The sequence below is a fragment of the Phasianus colchicus genome, chromosome 6, assembly GCF_987193195.1.
Source record: "Phasianus colchicus chromosome 6, bPhaCol1.hap1.1, whole genome shotgun sequence".
Lineage (NCBI taxonomy): Eukaryota > Metazoa > Chordata > Aves > Galliformes > Phasianidae > Phasianus > Phasianus colchicus.
Window position 1 is genome coordinate 39,607,573 of NC_143441.1, and position 16,699 is coordinate 39,624,271.

Sequence of the window (16,699 nt, forward strand, 5' to 3'; positions counted from 1 at the left end):
GCCTCTTGATGGATTCACTTTATAGATTCATTTTTTCACTAATTAATTTAAGTGCCATTTATATTCCCTCAAGATGTCCTGTGGCTGAGTATTAGAGAGACAAACAGGAAGTGATGAAGTACATTCCTATGGAATTTGGATTTAGTGATTATATGGACAATAACTCTCACAGCTATCCTTTCAGCAACCTCCACTGTGACCACAAAGCATAGCTTTGCTCAGAAACTTTGCTGTAGCTCCATCAGGCACCCTAAATGCTGCTCCCCCAGGGAAGATTTTGTGCTTTTTAAATGCCACAATCATCAAAAGCACAGTAGTAAGTGTAGTATTTTTCCCAGGAACAGGAAAGAAGATAAAGTAAACCATGTGTCTATGAGCACTCAACCTAGCGACACAGTGACAGTATGTGTGTTGTTCCTGTGTGCAAATGAAGGATTTGACAAACTTTAATTTGCAGAGTGGTCAGCATTAAAAGCACGTTGTTAAAAGCTTTCTAAACAATGAGCTTTCCTACCAAGGTGTCTGTCTGTCCACCGAGCATATGGATAATTGAGACAACTGGATCAGAATAGAAGGGTAAGTTTAGGAAGCTCCTAAAGCCAGCAAGACATACCCTAACTTTTATTTTAATTGCCTTGAAACAATTTTGACTATGATTAAAATGTGATTGTTGCAAGATTCTAAAGAAAAACAGACATTTAATAAAACAAATGCATTTGGTATAATAAAATACATCAGGTAGGGGATATTTTATGAAAATGTTTAATTCAACTGTTTCTTTGGAATGTAGTAGTCATAGTTTGGAAATTTAAGTTACAGTTCAGTTCTATGTGATTCTTTTTATGCTACTCAGTGTCTGAGAATACAAATGTCATTTAAAGTTAAGGCTTTGCTGTTAATTTTGAAACAACAATTTACAAGTGTCATATTGTCATAGAAAATAAAAATTTCTGTAAAAAAAATTTGCACAAAGTTTTATGATGGTACAAAACATGAAGCAATAATATACCAGTAAAATGAAATCATTTTACTACAGAAGATTTTTATAGTTTTTCAATAAAGAAAAAAATATGTTATTTTACACTTTAAAAATTATGAAACAATCTAAAACAATATAAACTGAACATTTTGTAACACTGCCTTTACAAATTAATAACTTTATAAACATATATTTTTTTAAATATATTTATCAGTGCAAGATACTTTTCATGTAAAGTTGCAGTATCATTTTTCCTTTTTTGAAGGGCAACTTTCATTCTATTACCTTCAGAGAAATCAAATCTTCAGTGCTAGATCCTCATTATCATAGTAAAGTCTGAAGACTACAAAGGAGTTAACATTCTTTTTTATGTTTACCATCCTCAGTACATTAAAAGAATAAAGGAAAAAACACCACACAAACAACCATCAGCTTTATGTTCAAAGAGACTAAGACCAAGAGCTGGTCCAGAACCTACTGAAATCCATGGGAATATTTCAAAAAGTTTTGGGCCTGGGCTCCCCTGTGGGATTTTCTCTTCAAGGCAATGTATAACGTAACTCTCAGTCATGCTAGTGGATGTGCTTTGAGATAAGCAGAGCAGATTCTAACACAACACAACCGAATAACATGGCGGTGTCCTGAAAATAATTTTGAAAAATCCTTTCTTTTCTTTGGGTTAATTAACTAGCTGCTGCAATACAATGATGGTCAGCTTACACTGTTGGATGTAAATGCAAATTCTGCCTCTGTCCAAGTGAGCTTGCCACTTGGACCACTTCATGGTCTAAATTCTGGGCTTAACTTTGAAGTCTTCTGGAGGGGCTGAGGCCTAGAGCCTGGGGAGGTATCTCTTCCACTTTAGGCAAAGGTGTGATGACCTGATGTGTGTTTCAGTATTCGCTATAGTTTCTGCTTTCAGGAGTCCTTTGAAGTAGCAACCATCTACTGCTTTTTTTACTGAGTCTTCCTCTAAAATATTTTCAGCTACATAACTCATATTTTTTATCTTCAGACTCCCTCCCTCTTTTTCAATTTCTAAGTTGGTAGATTTTCTGTTTTGTGATTGGTTTTTGTTTTGAGATTAGTATTGGTTACATGACATGCTTTAAAACATTTAATTGATAAACAAGGGTGGATTTTGTTGCAATCCAGGGCTGAATTATTCCTTTCATAGTCCTAATCCTGGGCAGGATATTTCACTGCTTACCTACAAAACCAATTTCAGAAAACACTAACTCCAAAAATCACAGTCTCTTCCCTGGCTCCACAGAGGGAATCCAATGAGGAAGAACAGGACTTCAGCTCTTTCCAGAACGGTCCTTTCCCCAGGTCTGCATGAGTTGAAGCCTCCCAGCTCTGACTGTGCTGCATTATGATCACTGCAGACAGCTCCTCTGAGCACAGCATCATTTTATTTCTTTCTACCTTGTCAGACCAGCTGTATCAACTGCTGGATATTATTTTTTTCAATAATACTTGTTCTGAAATATTAAAAATTGCCACATAATTGTAGCGTATGTTGTCCTGACAGCTTAAATTAGCTTTGCTCACCAAATCTTTTGCTATCTGCACTTTTGGTCAAACAGAAACCTCGTGGTAGGAAATGCCAATGGGATATAACAGAACAGCAAGGACATCTACCCCACACACTGTGGGATTTTATTCTGCCCTCAGAACTCATGTGCAGGCCCAATTAGCACTGATTAGCATGAAAATGAAGGTTTATTGAGAGAAGAGAACTCTGATTCAGGTAGGGACAGGAGGAGGAAAGTTTCTCGTTTTAAAGGCAATATTTTCAGCTGGGAATTCATTTCCCTAGTGTAATTAACAGGCAAGTCGTTTAGGATAAAATACGTTTCATGACTTCAGGAAAAAAGATACTGTCACTTTATGCCGTTAAGAAGAAACCCAAAGTTCGACTTTGGAGGGTATAGTTAAGAATTTTCCCTTATTTTTTAACACAAACTCTAATAAAATCTTTTGCCATTACCAGCAAGTTAAAGCTGCAGTTTTCTTTCCTTGGCAATGGCAAATGTTTATGTAATCTACTCAGAGAGAGAAAGAGAGAGAACAAGAAGAGAAAGGTAGAGAGATTTTACATTTGAAAATACATTCTATATGAAAGAACAATAAAAGGGGATATTGCAGCTTTATACAAAAGGGTCAAGAGACATGAAGTTGAAATACAGAAAGCAGAACAATCGAGTCAGGTGGTCAAATCTGATTAGCCCTTGCCTTGCCGAGGCTACTCTCTTACACTAAAATATACTTTTCTTTTATTCAGTGAGCCATCAGAATATGATTAAAGACAAGGGCATAATTGGAGAGAAACAGAGCTGTAGTCAATGTTAACACAATGAGAAGCAGTACAAACAAAAAGGCACTTGAGAGGACATACACTAGCCAGTGCCAAGGACTTTTCTATTTAGATTTTAGGCAGTATACTCGGTTACCAGTTGTGTCTGATGATGGCACATTTTATGGAGTCACAAGCACAAAATTTAGTACAACACTGAAAAACATCAATAAAATTTGACTGTATTGCTTTGTAAACAGAGCTGACACACTATATTGGTACTGATGCAGCAGTACTTTCAAAAACATCCTAACCCTTCTTTGCCTATGCACAACACGAGCAATTATACACAAATACAGGTGCAGGAGTCCACTAAATTGCTGTTACTCCAATAATTTCTGGGCACTGAGCTACAAACAGCATGTCCATCCGAAGGACCCCACTGAATACATTTTGTGACAGCATCTTGGATTTTGCACAGTAAAAAGAAAATTACCCATTAACGGAAAACAAAAGAGAGGGAGAGAAAGAAAGACAGAATGAACTAGAAGTCAATCATACTTGGTCTCAACACCAGCATTTGATTATTTCAAATAAAACCAACAGAAAAAGCAGACTGTACATGATTCAGATTGTTAACACAGATTGTTGTCCATGTTTATCGGTTACACACTCGCTGAAGCTCCTGAGAAAAGCTTGGCTCAGTGTCATCAATGCACTTTACAGCCTGTACAGTAAAAGATGAACAACAGTTCCCCAGCACGACCGAGCTATGTCCTTCCATCCCGATTCTCTGAAACTTCTCAAGTTGCTTTATACCTTCATGCTTCCGAGTAAGAATTCTGTGTGTTTAGTTTATCTTTCTTCAGTTTTACACCATCGACCAGCTCAAAATTGTAATTCTCCAGTGCAGACAAGTTCCTTTCTGACATCCCATTGTGCCAACAGGCACAGTACAGGACAACTCCACAAATGGCTCCTAAAAGCACCCCAAGTGCACTCATGGCTATGATGGTAATAAGGATTGGGTCTAGTGTCTTCAGGACATTGCCTGGTTTCCTGGAGATGTCATCGTAGTCCTCATCTGTATGGTAGGAAGGAGTAAACCCTGAAATAGAGTAAGAGTTGCAAAATGTTTAGAATTGATTCCAATTAGATCTTTGTTTGGTGAGCTGGAAATTTGGAGAAAGGATATCAAGCTTTTGGCATAAATTGCTACCTAGTTTGAAAACCCAGCTTCTTAGAAGTAGTCACAAATAACTGCAACTATAATGTGGCTTAAATAGTTGCTGTTTTCTTCATACTGCTCTCCAGTAATTAAATCTGTTGCATGGTAGCAGGAGTCTGATTCTGCCTTGACTTATGTGGGAGTCTCAGGAATGAATAACCAGACCTTTTGGTTATATTTTGCTTGTCTTCAGTATTTAGCTCCAAAATGTTAATTAAATACTACACAGCTCAGTGTGAATGTTTATAGTCTTAGACATCAATCAGGAATCATCAGCCAGTTTGAGTCTGTCTCTGCTTCAGGAATGGACCTTGAAATGGGGATAGTGACAGAACTGACACAGGACAACACTCTGCCTCCTTATGTCAAATATTCACTGAATATCACAATGTTTTCCCTAAACTCAATTTATTAAGGAGATATGCTAAGCTTATAAAACTTGCTAATTGTTGCAAGAAAAGCAAAGGAGTATTTCTGGATGAACTCTGCTTTCACTAAACCCAATGATAATCCTGTTGACTGTAACAAAAAAAAAATGAAGCTCTTTGCTTGAAAAATGCGAATGTATTTTATTACTAGGACAATATGACAATTATGATCCATTTAATGATCCATTTACAGCTATCATCATTGAAAATGATAATGCTTTGGTAGACTGGTTATAAAATGACATTTTCTGCAAGGTCTGAGAAATGATTAGCCTGAAGAGTTTTGAGCCTAATTACCTAGACACTGCATGAGACATAAAATACAGTGATAGCTTTTTCTTCATCTGTGGGTATGCCTTCTGGATAAAAAAATATTAGGGATCTATAGTGTGTGTGTGCATAAATATGTATACAATGTAACAAATATATGTAAACAAAATTTGAATTTCCAAAATATTTATATATGACAGAAAATCCACAAAATTATAAGGCACAGAAGAATAAAACTATGAAATCCTTAGTATAAATGTAAGCCTTCTGATTATCTGCTCTAGATAAACAACAACAAAAAAAACTTAGTGCCATATGCAATTAAGAGAACCAGTCCATAAATAAGGAAATAGGACACACAAATTCACGTGAAAATGCACATGGTAATTCATTTCCTTGTAACAATAGCATAATTTTTACCTGTTTGATTACTTTCTGGGTCTTCTTCATCTACTTCATTCTCTTCATCAGTTGATTCTAATGAAGCAAAGAGAATTGACATTGATTATTAGGGTTACAAACACTGATTGACTATCACGCTGGCAATAATGGTATAGCAGATTTTTCTGTGTCAGAGCATCATTATGTCAGCTTGACAAAACTGTTCATTATGACGGGCTCTGAAAATTAATGGAGAAAAAAGAAAGATTTAAAAACTTCTCTCCACCCAATCTTGGCACAGTTTTAGAGTTATCAGCAGGGGTTTTCCATGCCTACAAAAGAGAAATCAGTATGATAAATTAGCATCTCATTCATTGTATTTACAATTTTGGAGCCCGATTCCACAACACTTCATCAGTGAAGGCACATTTAATCACAAGAACTGCAGCGAGACCATTTGTGTTTGGGCTGCTGAATGAGCTTTAGCTCCCACAGGCCAAAATTTCTGCTCACCATTTGGTTTGTATATCTGAAAGGAGGAAATATACAAATGCCAATTGGAGTTTTACTGTTTGGGGTTGAATTTTTTTCCTCCTTTCCTGGTGGACAATCTACCTGATTATTATTATTATTACTATTATTATTATTATTATTATTTTGGTTGGGATGGTATAAATAGAAACTCATTTGTCTTTTTTTCTTGCTTGAGATTTCAGTTTGTACATCTGAAATGAGGAAGTAGGAAATAAATTACTTGCTTCTTTCATTTCAGTCAAATCAGTGCCATCACTGTGGTCTCAGCATCTCGCTTGGCACTGAAGTCACTGCAGGAGGACCAGGCAGTGTGCCCTGACTCTCTTTCCTGGTAACATTTAATTGTGCTGTAGGATGAATCGAGGAGACAGACTGCACAATGAAGAGACTATGCAGTCTTATTCAGCTATGAAATTACCATGTAGTTGAAGTCTGTCATATTATCCTCAAATGGCTGTTAGCCACAAAGGGTGAGAACAGCCTCTATCATTGTTCTCCATTGTGCTGCCAACTCAAGTGGTGTAAGTTTACATTTCTGATGCTGAAGGTTCTCCATTCTATTTTCTCTCTTATACAGAAGTCATAACTCAATCTCCATCATGAAGGACAGGATTTAGTTGCTTGTGTTTATCTGGAGGTGCTGCTGCCAAATTACGTGCAGTATGCAATGCACATATGATTGGCTGTGACTGGAATAACTCCAGACTGGCCAGAAATAAAACATCTGAAATAGTGGCTCAAGAACAGTCTGGCTCGGAGGCAAAACAGACCATGATCCAGGACTACTCAGTGACACGATTCTGGGAGCTGACGACTACGGTAAATGAGCAATAGCAAACTCTGTGCTGCAGGGTAGCAAAGGACAGAGAAGAGGCCACTGAACCATATTTGTGTATCCAAAGTAGGTTTGATAAAGTGTTAAAAAAACCCTAGGATAAGTGATCTAAAAGGAGTGAAGAATTTTGAGCATTACTTAAGGTAGGCAAGAGCATTAGGAAAAGCAGAAAAAAATAAAGAGTACAGCAATAAAAAATACAAGGAGAGACGTGAGGATGTAAATGCGCTGTGACCCATCAGGGGGATGCCAGTTCTGATCTGAAAGACTGCATCACTGCAGTACTGAGGCCAGTCTACCAATTAGACTATGGACCAGATCAGGGTGTTTTCAGTGCTAAGCTTCCAATATAGCCAATAATTATGTATCCTTTTCACAAAGAAAAAAGAAACAACCAAAACCAAAAACCCACAAAATCAGCTATCTAAATAAATCTAAGTAAATAAAAGTACTGGATGAGATCTTTATACATTCATGCATACTTACTTTGGCAATCCTCTTGAGATATGTGATTGTCAATATTAATATCATCCACGGCAATTCCTCCATTTCCTTTTCCAATTTCTCCCTCTATAACCACCTGGAAAAATAATATAATTTTCACATTGTTTGCATGTTAACACACAAGTAAAGCATTCAGGAAATCTTAATTAGCTGTTAACACACGTCTCCAGTTGTCACGACGCCACATTATATATGCTTTGATTGTGGCCTGTCAATCAGCACTATGTGCCTTTACGAACTTATATGCACAAATGTGAATTCATATAATGTCAAAACTTCACAGAAATATTTTACATCAGCAGCAAAACTATGGCAAGGATGCATTTTTTTTGACAGCTGAGAAATGATTTCTAATGCATTTATTTGGCCTTCTATAACAAATTGCTTGTATCACTGTCATCTGTGATAGCATGAAATATGCCACTATTATTACTCTCACAGCAACAGCACCTCATCTGTAGGTATAATACTGTTTACATAAATCCTCCAGTGACATTTTCTGCTGAGGCGTATAAAGCATGACCAGCAGGGCTCACCTGATAGTGTTTCACGGATTTGTGCAGAAGAACGCGGCCCTCTTTCCAGCAGTTTGCCTGGTGCCCGCTCAGGGTCAGCAGCACCTGGTCATATTCGTCCGGCTTCTGGTACCGCAGCTTGATCTTCAGGGTGCCAACATGTGGGCCAGACATGTGGTACCAGAAAGTCATGCAGTGCGCAGAGTTCTGCGAGTAAATGACGGGGCTCAACAGCCGGGCAACTTTGCCTTTCTGGCTTTCGTCAGCTTGAGAGTAGATGAAGTTGCCATCTCCTACTATGACAAAAGGACTGCATTAGGGATAGCGAACAGATGTCATTTTCTTTCTTCAACTAAGAAATCTCAGCTCCGCCAGTCCCAGTCACTTTGCATTCTGCCCCAAGTCTCACAGCTGAGGGTGAAGTTTTAAGTATGCCCCAGAGGGAGTGCATTCCTGCTGCCCCGTGCCAAGTGTGTGCCATGAAGCATCAGAATTTGTTTCCTTCTGCTCAGGAATGGAGGCAATGGCATGTTTGGAGTGACAATGAGTGCTTCGTCAGTCAGTGCACAGCTTCTGAGGGCTGGTCCTCATGCAGTAGGCCTGGCTGAAGTCCTCCCTTCTCCACACTAATTGTGTGAAGAGCTGCTTTTAGTGTCTGCTTAGGCTGTGCTTGAGAAGGCAGGGCTAGGATGGGAAGACTAGTGGAGAATAAAATATCTTTGAGAAGCCATGGTCAGAGATGAGGAACTGAAATCTAAATGGGGTGCCTAAATTGAGCCAGAGTATTGTCATAAATGGTACCAGAGTTAATCCCTTTGATTTTGGCAATAGCATATTGGGTTCTGTATTCTTATGAGCCACTTCCCGTAAGATAATCATGACAGAAGGGGTTTATATGTGGATTTTATATAAGAAATCTGAACACTAGATATCTTTGGTTTTGAAAATCAGTTGCTTATTTGGGTAGGGAAGCATGTGGGAACATGATCAGTTTGCTAACAACAAAACACTAGTTGAGATACTGACTGAAGCAAAGTGCTGGTGATTTGCTGAAATAAGCATATGCTTATACCAGAGCTTTAGCTAAAGAAAAGTTAAAAAAGAGGCAAAAGATATTTTAAAAGGGTGAGGCTTTTTCAACAATGGCCTTTGATTATGTACAATATTCTTGAGTTTCATCTGAAATAACACATAATTGAGATTTGCGGGCTTGTGATGGTGTGGTCTTGAATCAGTGAAGAAGTACAGGATAGTAAAAGATTAACCAGAAACAAAACAAGTGGGTTAAACCTAGTCGTTGGAAAGAGTGGGGCTACTAAGAGAAAGAGAGAAATATTTATTCTAACATGAAATGTGAGTATTTTACTTGGATTTTTCTGTGAGCAGTCAGAATTACCCTGGCCAATAGACATGGAAGTATCTGATCTTTGAAAGAATTTGGAAGGAGAAATTGATGTTAAGTTGCCAAAAATTTAGATTTCCCCCCCCCCTATTTTAGTGCAGTAGCACCTAGTCCAGCTTTTCCAGTAGGAGTGTTTGTGCTGACAGGCTTTTTCCAACTTTACTCCTGTGCAGAGGACAGCACAACGCAAATGCAAATCTCTCTCATCAAAGAATGGTGATAGAGAACACCAAAGGGAGGAAAAAAAAGGAAAATAATCACAGCATTAGGATGGCATCTCAGCTGGAAGACCTAACTCTGGCCAGATTTAATCATAACATGAATAATTTGAAGTGGCGTACAGAGTATCCTGCTGTCTTAAAGCAATTGCTGTTGAAGATCACTTCTATGGAATTTCTTCAGTTTTATAGAAGTACAGCTGGGAATCGCTCACTGCAGTTTTCCCAGTATACCTTGAAGTGCACTTTTGTGAGGGCAGTGACACTCAGACCACTTGTGGTCTGTTCACACCCATTCCACCCCTATGGCAAATGTGGCAGATGAAGGTACTCTTGGAGTTCAAGAAAAATTTTGGAAAATATTGAAAATGAGTGTGGTAAGAAGCAAAATTAGCTGCCTGGAAGACTTACTGAAGCTACAGCTAATGGAATGAATAAGTCTTCTGCAATAGAAAACCCGGAGGAAACAACAAAATCTCATTTGAAGAATATCATTTCTTCATCTCTTGATTGAAGACAGGTTCAGTCTCTCTATAATCCTTGGTGGCAAAGTGCAGATAGCTCTCATTTCCAGAATATTACTGTAGTGCTGGGTCAGGAACTCTGTCTTCATTGTCTTAATTAGAGCTTTACTTATGCATGCCTTTTAGATTTTGTCAGTCTCTGGCTAACATAGCTTTTAACCTCCTTTCAATGTCAGATCCTACTGAGCCATTTTACTTTACATCAATTTTTCCACCATTACAGACTTCACTTCAGCTAACTGCATTTAGTTAATTTGATGCCATTTATTTGTACAATGCCATTTATAGTCAAAGTATTATAAGTTTTTTTTTTTCAGAAACTACTGTACTTGTCTTAAGATTCAATTGAAAGTGTCTCAGAATTTAAAAAGTCCAATTTTGTCTAATTTCCTTGTCATTCTCATTAAGCAAAGGGGTTGCAGAAGTGGGAAGGGGTATTCATCCCTAACACATTTGATTAATCTGCACGTATGCAAAGGAGAACACTGAAGTGAGAGGCCATGCAGGTCACACAATGTGCTCCCTTCTCTGTTAGCCAGCGGCATATTTATTGCCTAATTATGCAGAGCCACGAGTCAGATACTACAAACCAAACTAATCAATTTCCCAGGGTAGTAATTCTGGAAAAACTGTGTGAGTGAAGGGATGGCTGCAGTCTCCAACTCCCATTCAAGAACAGGAGGGTATGGAAACAAGCTCTTGTGAGAAGTTTCACTCACACCACCTTTCCATGGTGGGCAGTTTCTGTAACCACAAATAGGAACAGTGTGGGATTTGCTCATGATCATATCATTTGGTAAGTGATATTTGCAGAATGTTCGATTATTTAGATTTTTTTTACCCTGGATGGCAGTTATTGAAAGGATAGTCAGGAGAAGCGTATATCTTCAGTTCCTGACAATGAATGATCTTCATTCCCCCAAAAAAGAGATAATGATGGACATTTGTGTCAACACATAATGGATCAGGTTGCCTAGACTTATCTTTCCCACAATACATATTTTAGGTATATCTGAGACTTTTCTGGTTTTGGAAGGCATGTTGGTATTAAACAGAACAACTTCTTCTCACGTAAACTGGCTAAGTCATGAACTCAAGATTACCTGTGTGGTCTTGAATTGGCCCAGTTTTGCTGGTGAGAATTGCCCACTTCAAATCCACCTGGTTGTCATGTTCCCATTGGCACAAAGTCTTGTGGGATCCCCAGCCAAAGCCACAATTGAAGTTGTATAATGGCAGTTCTGCAGGAAAAGATAGAAAAGGAGGGTGGAAATGATTATAAGTTGCATTATTCAGATTTTGCCTTTCAAAACCAAATGCATTCATTTAACCCCTTTCATTCCCACTTGAAAATCTGAGAAGACATAAGCAAGAGTAGTTCTGCTAGGAAAAAGGAGGGCTATTTCTAGTAAACGATGTGCCTGTTTTTTGTCTCTTTATCAACCTTATTTTGTGATTTTTTTATGGTTAGATTAATTTCCCCACATTACCTGATAACTCTGTTGAAGCATCTATGACTCCAAAAGAAAACTCTGGCTCACTTATCAGATACATTCACTGTTTGTTAACGTGCATTTGTACTCTAACTGTACCACAACATTGTGCAACAAACCAAGATAAGATTTGGATAAAAATAAGAAAACTCAGGAACACTAGTGAAATGTCCTCGTCAGGAAAGGATTTCTGGTGAAATGCAAAGCTCATGGCATCAGTTAGGAACAGCACTGCAGCATCTTCCAGACAAGCTGGCCCACAAGATGGCAGCATTGAAATGGACAAATTGAGACAGAAAAGGGACAAATGTGGCTGATTGCCAAAAGAACTCAAAATAAGCTTCAAAACAAGCTTCACGTAAAACAAGGGAAATCTGGTATTATGGTCAGGATGAGATCATATCTTGTTTTCAGCTTCTCTTCAATTCTGCCCAAAGGTTTAATAGATTGTAGCTTATTTCACTCAATACAACTTGGAATTTGTATGGAAAGATTATACAAACATAGCATATTCTTTACATTTCTTATTTTGATAACCAATTTGAAATTTTTTTGGCTTTTGGTTTCTACCACATTGAACTTTTACCTCACCCAGAGCAATGCCAGCTCCCAGTAGAGTAATACCCCTCCCACAGCAATGTGACCAAATCCCAGAGTCTTTTCTCAGGCTTGACTCATGCTTTATTAAAGGAAAAAACTTAGATTTACTTTAATGAGATGCTTTGTGCAAGTATGAACTAAGAACAAAGGACTCTTTTCTCCCACCATTATCAGGTCTGGGGAAGAATTCTGTTCTTCTGCTGACTTTCCCATTACTAAAACAACAAAAACAAAGAAGAAAAAACAGAACCAAACAAAAAAAACCCAAACAAAATAACCAGAGAAAGATAATGTAACTCATAGGATGGATGTCTCCTGTTTATTGTGGGAAAATAGAGAGAAATATGGGAAGTTTGCTGGGACCTGCAACTGGGCAGACTTTTGAGGTGAATCTCTTCCAGTCTAATGTGGCAAAGAGCTCCACATAAAAAAGCAGCCCAGGGAAGACAGGAAAGACTTTTGAACTCACACCTTAGATTTTAATAGGAAGTAAACTAGAATTAGTATTATAGAACTATTTTATGAACAGAGAGAAAACCTCAAGTGAGTAGGTCAAGACAGAACAGATATAAAAGCAGTTCATCTGTCACTTTCCTCCTTGCCCACAGTGTCCTTGTTCAGTGAATCCTTGCTCTGAGACATGTTTTTCACCCAAGCCAAATCCAAAGGCTTCCTGCATTTCAGCCACTGTGCCCTCTCTTCTCTGCCCCCCCCCCAATGTTGTTCTGTCAGCAGAGAGGTCTGAGTGCATTGCAGCTCCTGTCCCTCTCCTCCACCGCGGCTGTGCTGCAGCATCTTTGCAATCCCTGTGCCTTGTTCCTCACCCCTGCCTTTCATCTGCCCCATCCCAACCCAACTCCCCGGCCTCCTGCTGGCCTCTGGAGGGGTCTACCCGACATTGTCACGGATGCAGCATCTTAACTGGGAACAAATGAATTAAACAGATACTGTCTGTCACAGGAATTTAATGTGGAGAAAACATGTTTCCTGGCGGACCTCAGCCTTTTCTAGGAAAGAGGCAGGTTGAGGTGAATAATGTATCTTTGGGCTCAAAACGTTGAAAAAGCAGAACTCAGCCTGTGCACACATGGTACAAAAACGCAATCCATTATGCTTCTTGCTTCAGTATATGTTTTTTTTTTTTCCTAGACAATGGGGCCATGATCAAAGAGATCTTCCCTGAAAGGGGACATCTGAAAATAAAGGGGAGTTTTTAAAAAAATAGAGTGACATTGAAATGAATTAAAGGGTTTTAATTTTTTGAAAAATTTCCTTTCATTGTCAAGGAAGCCTAGGGAGAGCTATACTGCATGGTTTTGTCATCAGAGTCATGAAACAGAACTATAAAAAAGGCCTTAGAGAACCTAAAACAAAATTAATCTTATTAATCCCAAAGGATTATATCATGTGAAGCTTGTGATAGCCTGTGTGGTATTCAGACCACAAGAAAGCAGAACAATGGTGGATAGATCACATCCATCTGAAGATGTAAGACAGCATAAATGAACACATGGTGCAAATAGGTTGAAAGGACTGGGATTGTTCAACTCTGAATAAAAGTAAATAGCAGAGGACATAGAAGAAGAACGGGCAAAGAATCTAGAGAAGGAGAATTACAATATTCTGTTTTCTCAGTTTCACAGCCTGAGAACTATGAGATATACAGTGTAGTTCGATACTAATCAAAGGAAAAACCTCATGTGGTGCGAACAACGCTTTCTTCCCTTGAATACTGCTAAGGGTGCTCCGAATGCTTCAAAGAGAAATGGGCACTGAAATGGATGAGGAAAATATCCAGAATTTAGTTGTTAATTCTAACACGCAGGGAGTGACAAAAGCCGCCTTCTTCATGGTCTGAAGCAAGCTCTGAACACTGTGACTAGAATGAGAACTTCAAAGCAGGGCTAAATTTCACAGCAGCATCTAATAAAGTATTTCTTACACTTTCATTTTAAATATATAGTCCAGGAAACTGGCAAAATGCCTAAATTTGATATGCTTTGGCCATGCCTGTTCCTTGGCTTTGCTGCTTTGAAGCACAAAAATGAACTGATTTTCTATGTAGAAGTTAAGGAGAACCCCTTGAAATTGAGCAGGATTTGGCCTGTAACGCGTTCTTTGTCAGCTACATCTTGCTAGGTCCCTACTGTTTTCTCAAAAGTGATTGCCTTAATATGTTCCTTAGACATTCACAGCAATGGGACTGGAAATCAAAAGCAAGGCATTTATTTCAGAGTGCTCTCATTTTATGGGCTCCTTAAACATGCCATCTCTTACTGTCTATTCTTATGTCTCTTCCCGTGCTTCTCCCAGGGACCCATAAAAAGAAAAAAACCTGCTAACCAATTAATAACAGACACTTGTAACATCAGGGTAGGTTCATTAGCTGTATGGACAAAGGTCTAACCCAGCAAAAGACAGAATAGGTCAGTGATTCTAATAAACGCCCCAGGAGGCTGATACAGTAGCTCACAGTATGCTATAGGCAATCTGTCCGTTCTTTGTCCTTGAACTATAGCTTGGCAGCTCCTGGGGAAAGAAGGAAAGAAAAGGGGAGGGAAGGATGAGCAGAATCTGGTGGGCTCCCTTTGCAGTGTTGTTCTATTCCCCTGCTAAGATAATTCTCTTGCCAGCAGGTGATTGATCTTGGGGTTTGTGTACATTGAGAGGATGAAGAAAGCCAGCTATTATGTAACTGCATAGCAGCAGTTCAGATGAGAATCTGAGACGGAGGTGTGACGAAATCCCATATGTCTTTTTGAAAATGTAGGGTACGTGATACTGAATTAAAACAGATTTATCCTCTCAAAGAATAACCAACAGCTGTACTTCTTGACCACATCTTGCTCACAGCTGGAACCATTACTGCACGTGAACAAGAAAGTCATTTGAAAATCTAGTTGAGTGAGTTTCTTGCAAGTCCATTAATCTTTTGTGGCCTAAAGACTTTGGCATATTTTTATAACTCCTCCAACAAAAGGCAAGAAGGAGCATGATGGCATTAAAAATGCTATGAAAATTACTTATAGGATGCTCTTGCCAAAAGGTAGATCAACACTAAAAAAGGAAATTGCAAACACTTCAAAGTAGTGTATTGGGTCTGATTCTTGTTTGCATTTCACCTTTTTATACTATTTATATTGGCAGCTTGGAATTACCTCAAATGACAGTAAATTATAATTTAAGTGCTTTAATATCTCTTTACATCCTTTATCGATGAAAAGTCATCCTGCCATAAAAGAGGTTCAGATATTTTCTACCTTTAAATGATTTTTTCATATAGATTTTAACCTCAAGATTTCTTACATTTTTCCAAAATAGCTACTCTATGTGTGAAAAACAAGATACGTTACTTCTTGAACAGTCTGCTTTACAAAGAACTGAGCTTACACTCCAAGAGCACATTATGTAAATGAACAGCTTGCTCTGTATGTAAATAGCTAAGAGTCAAGAGTTTCTGGCGAGTCTGAGGACTGAGGTCTGAAAGGTATTTACCTTGACAGACAGGTTTCTTAAAAGCACATTTTTAAGTCTGAGAAGAAAAGTAGATCCTATTAAAAAAAAAAAAAAATCCAAAGCTTTAAACTTTTTGAGCAGTTGGAAATAATGATTCTTTTTTATTTTCTTACAATTCAGTCTCCTTGGAATGAACTGTAAAAGTCTCTTTGATGGAAAGCTTGTTTATATGTGGAGGTTTTCCAGCTATTTGCGCTTAACTGTTTCCATAGTGTATGAAAGCTGGCAAGAATAGGATAATCTCAAGACTTTGACATACACAAGCACGTTAGTCTGGGATAACATGATTAGGGGTGCTTGAGGGCTTGAACGCAGGCAGGAAGATAGCTCAGGAGTCCAGGGCCTTAGCTCATCTTGCAGAAGTACCTGTGCCATGGGAGGTACTGGTGTTGGAAAGGCTGGCAAAGGTGTTTCAAATCACCATGGCACAAGATGCCGTGGCTGGCAGTGGCTTGCATCACCTCTCTGCCAGGAGGGCTTTCCCCATGCTGAGGGGAATTTCTGGCTGCCCCTTTTTGGGAGTTTTCTGGCTGGTTTTCAGTGAGGGATTACAAAGCAGCTGGAAGCCTTTATGTCTTAAACTGCCGATTCTGGAAACCCTATTCTTATTTATTAGCATCTGAGTAATCTCTATCTATGATCTTTGTACTGTAGTGTCATGTGGAAGCCTGGTGTTTGGGATGTGAGCTTGTCCCTTATTGCTCGGAAGGAAACAGCTCCTACCAGCACAATGTAGGGAAGTAGCATTGGCATGCTCTGAAGGGAACCTCGTAAACTTCTGCAGTCGAGAAAAAACTTGGCTCATGGTGAAGTAAACGAAGGTGGTGCAGGAGGGAAGTAAGGAGGGAAAATGAGGACATCTTCATCTCTGGCACAGACAGTCCCACCCAAGCCAAAGGGATTAAACACAACCTGCAACTGCAGCTGGCACTGGGGAGGAGCGAGGAGAACTGTATGAGTTTGCAATTAGCAT

The 16,699-nt window shown here is 38.8% G+C and overlaps 1 protein-coding gene across 4 annotated transcripts in view; it reads right to left on the reverse strand.

The window, feature by feature from the left end:
- Positions 1-741: 741 nt before the first annotated feature.
- The window catches only part of NRP1 (neuropilin 1), a 109,315-nt gene continuing 93,357 nt past the window's right edge, over positions 742-16,699 (reverse strand). For 2 of the 4 annotated variants that reach the window (XM_031616034.2, XM_031616032.2), the window contains exons 14-18: positions 11,221-11,358; positions 7,995-8,269; positions 7,441-7,534; positions 5,625-5,681; positions 742-4,386 (exon numbers count right to left, since the gene is read on the reverse strand). In XM_031616034.2, the coding sequence (XP_031471894.1) occupies positions 4,100-4,386; positions 5,625-5,681; positions 7,441-7,534; positions 7,995-8,269; positions 11,221-11,358 (851 nt within the window). In that variant the 3' untranslated portion in view covers positions 742-4,099. The remainder of the gene's footprint in view (positions 4,387-5,624; positions 5,682-7,440; positions 7,535-7,994; positions 8,270-11,220; positions 11,359-16,699) is intronic. The other 2 variants (XM_031616035.2, XM_031616033.2) reach the window with 1 other exon arrangement.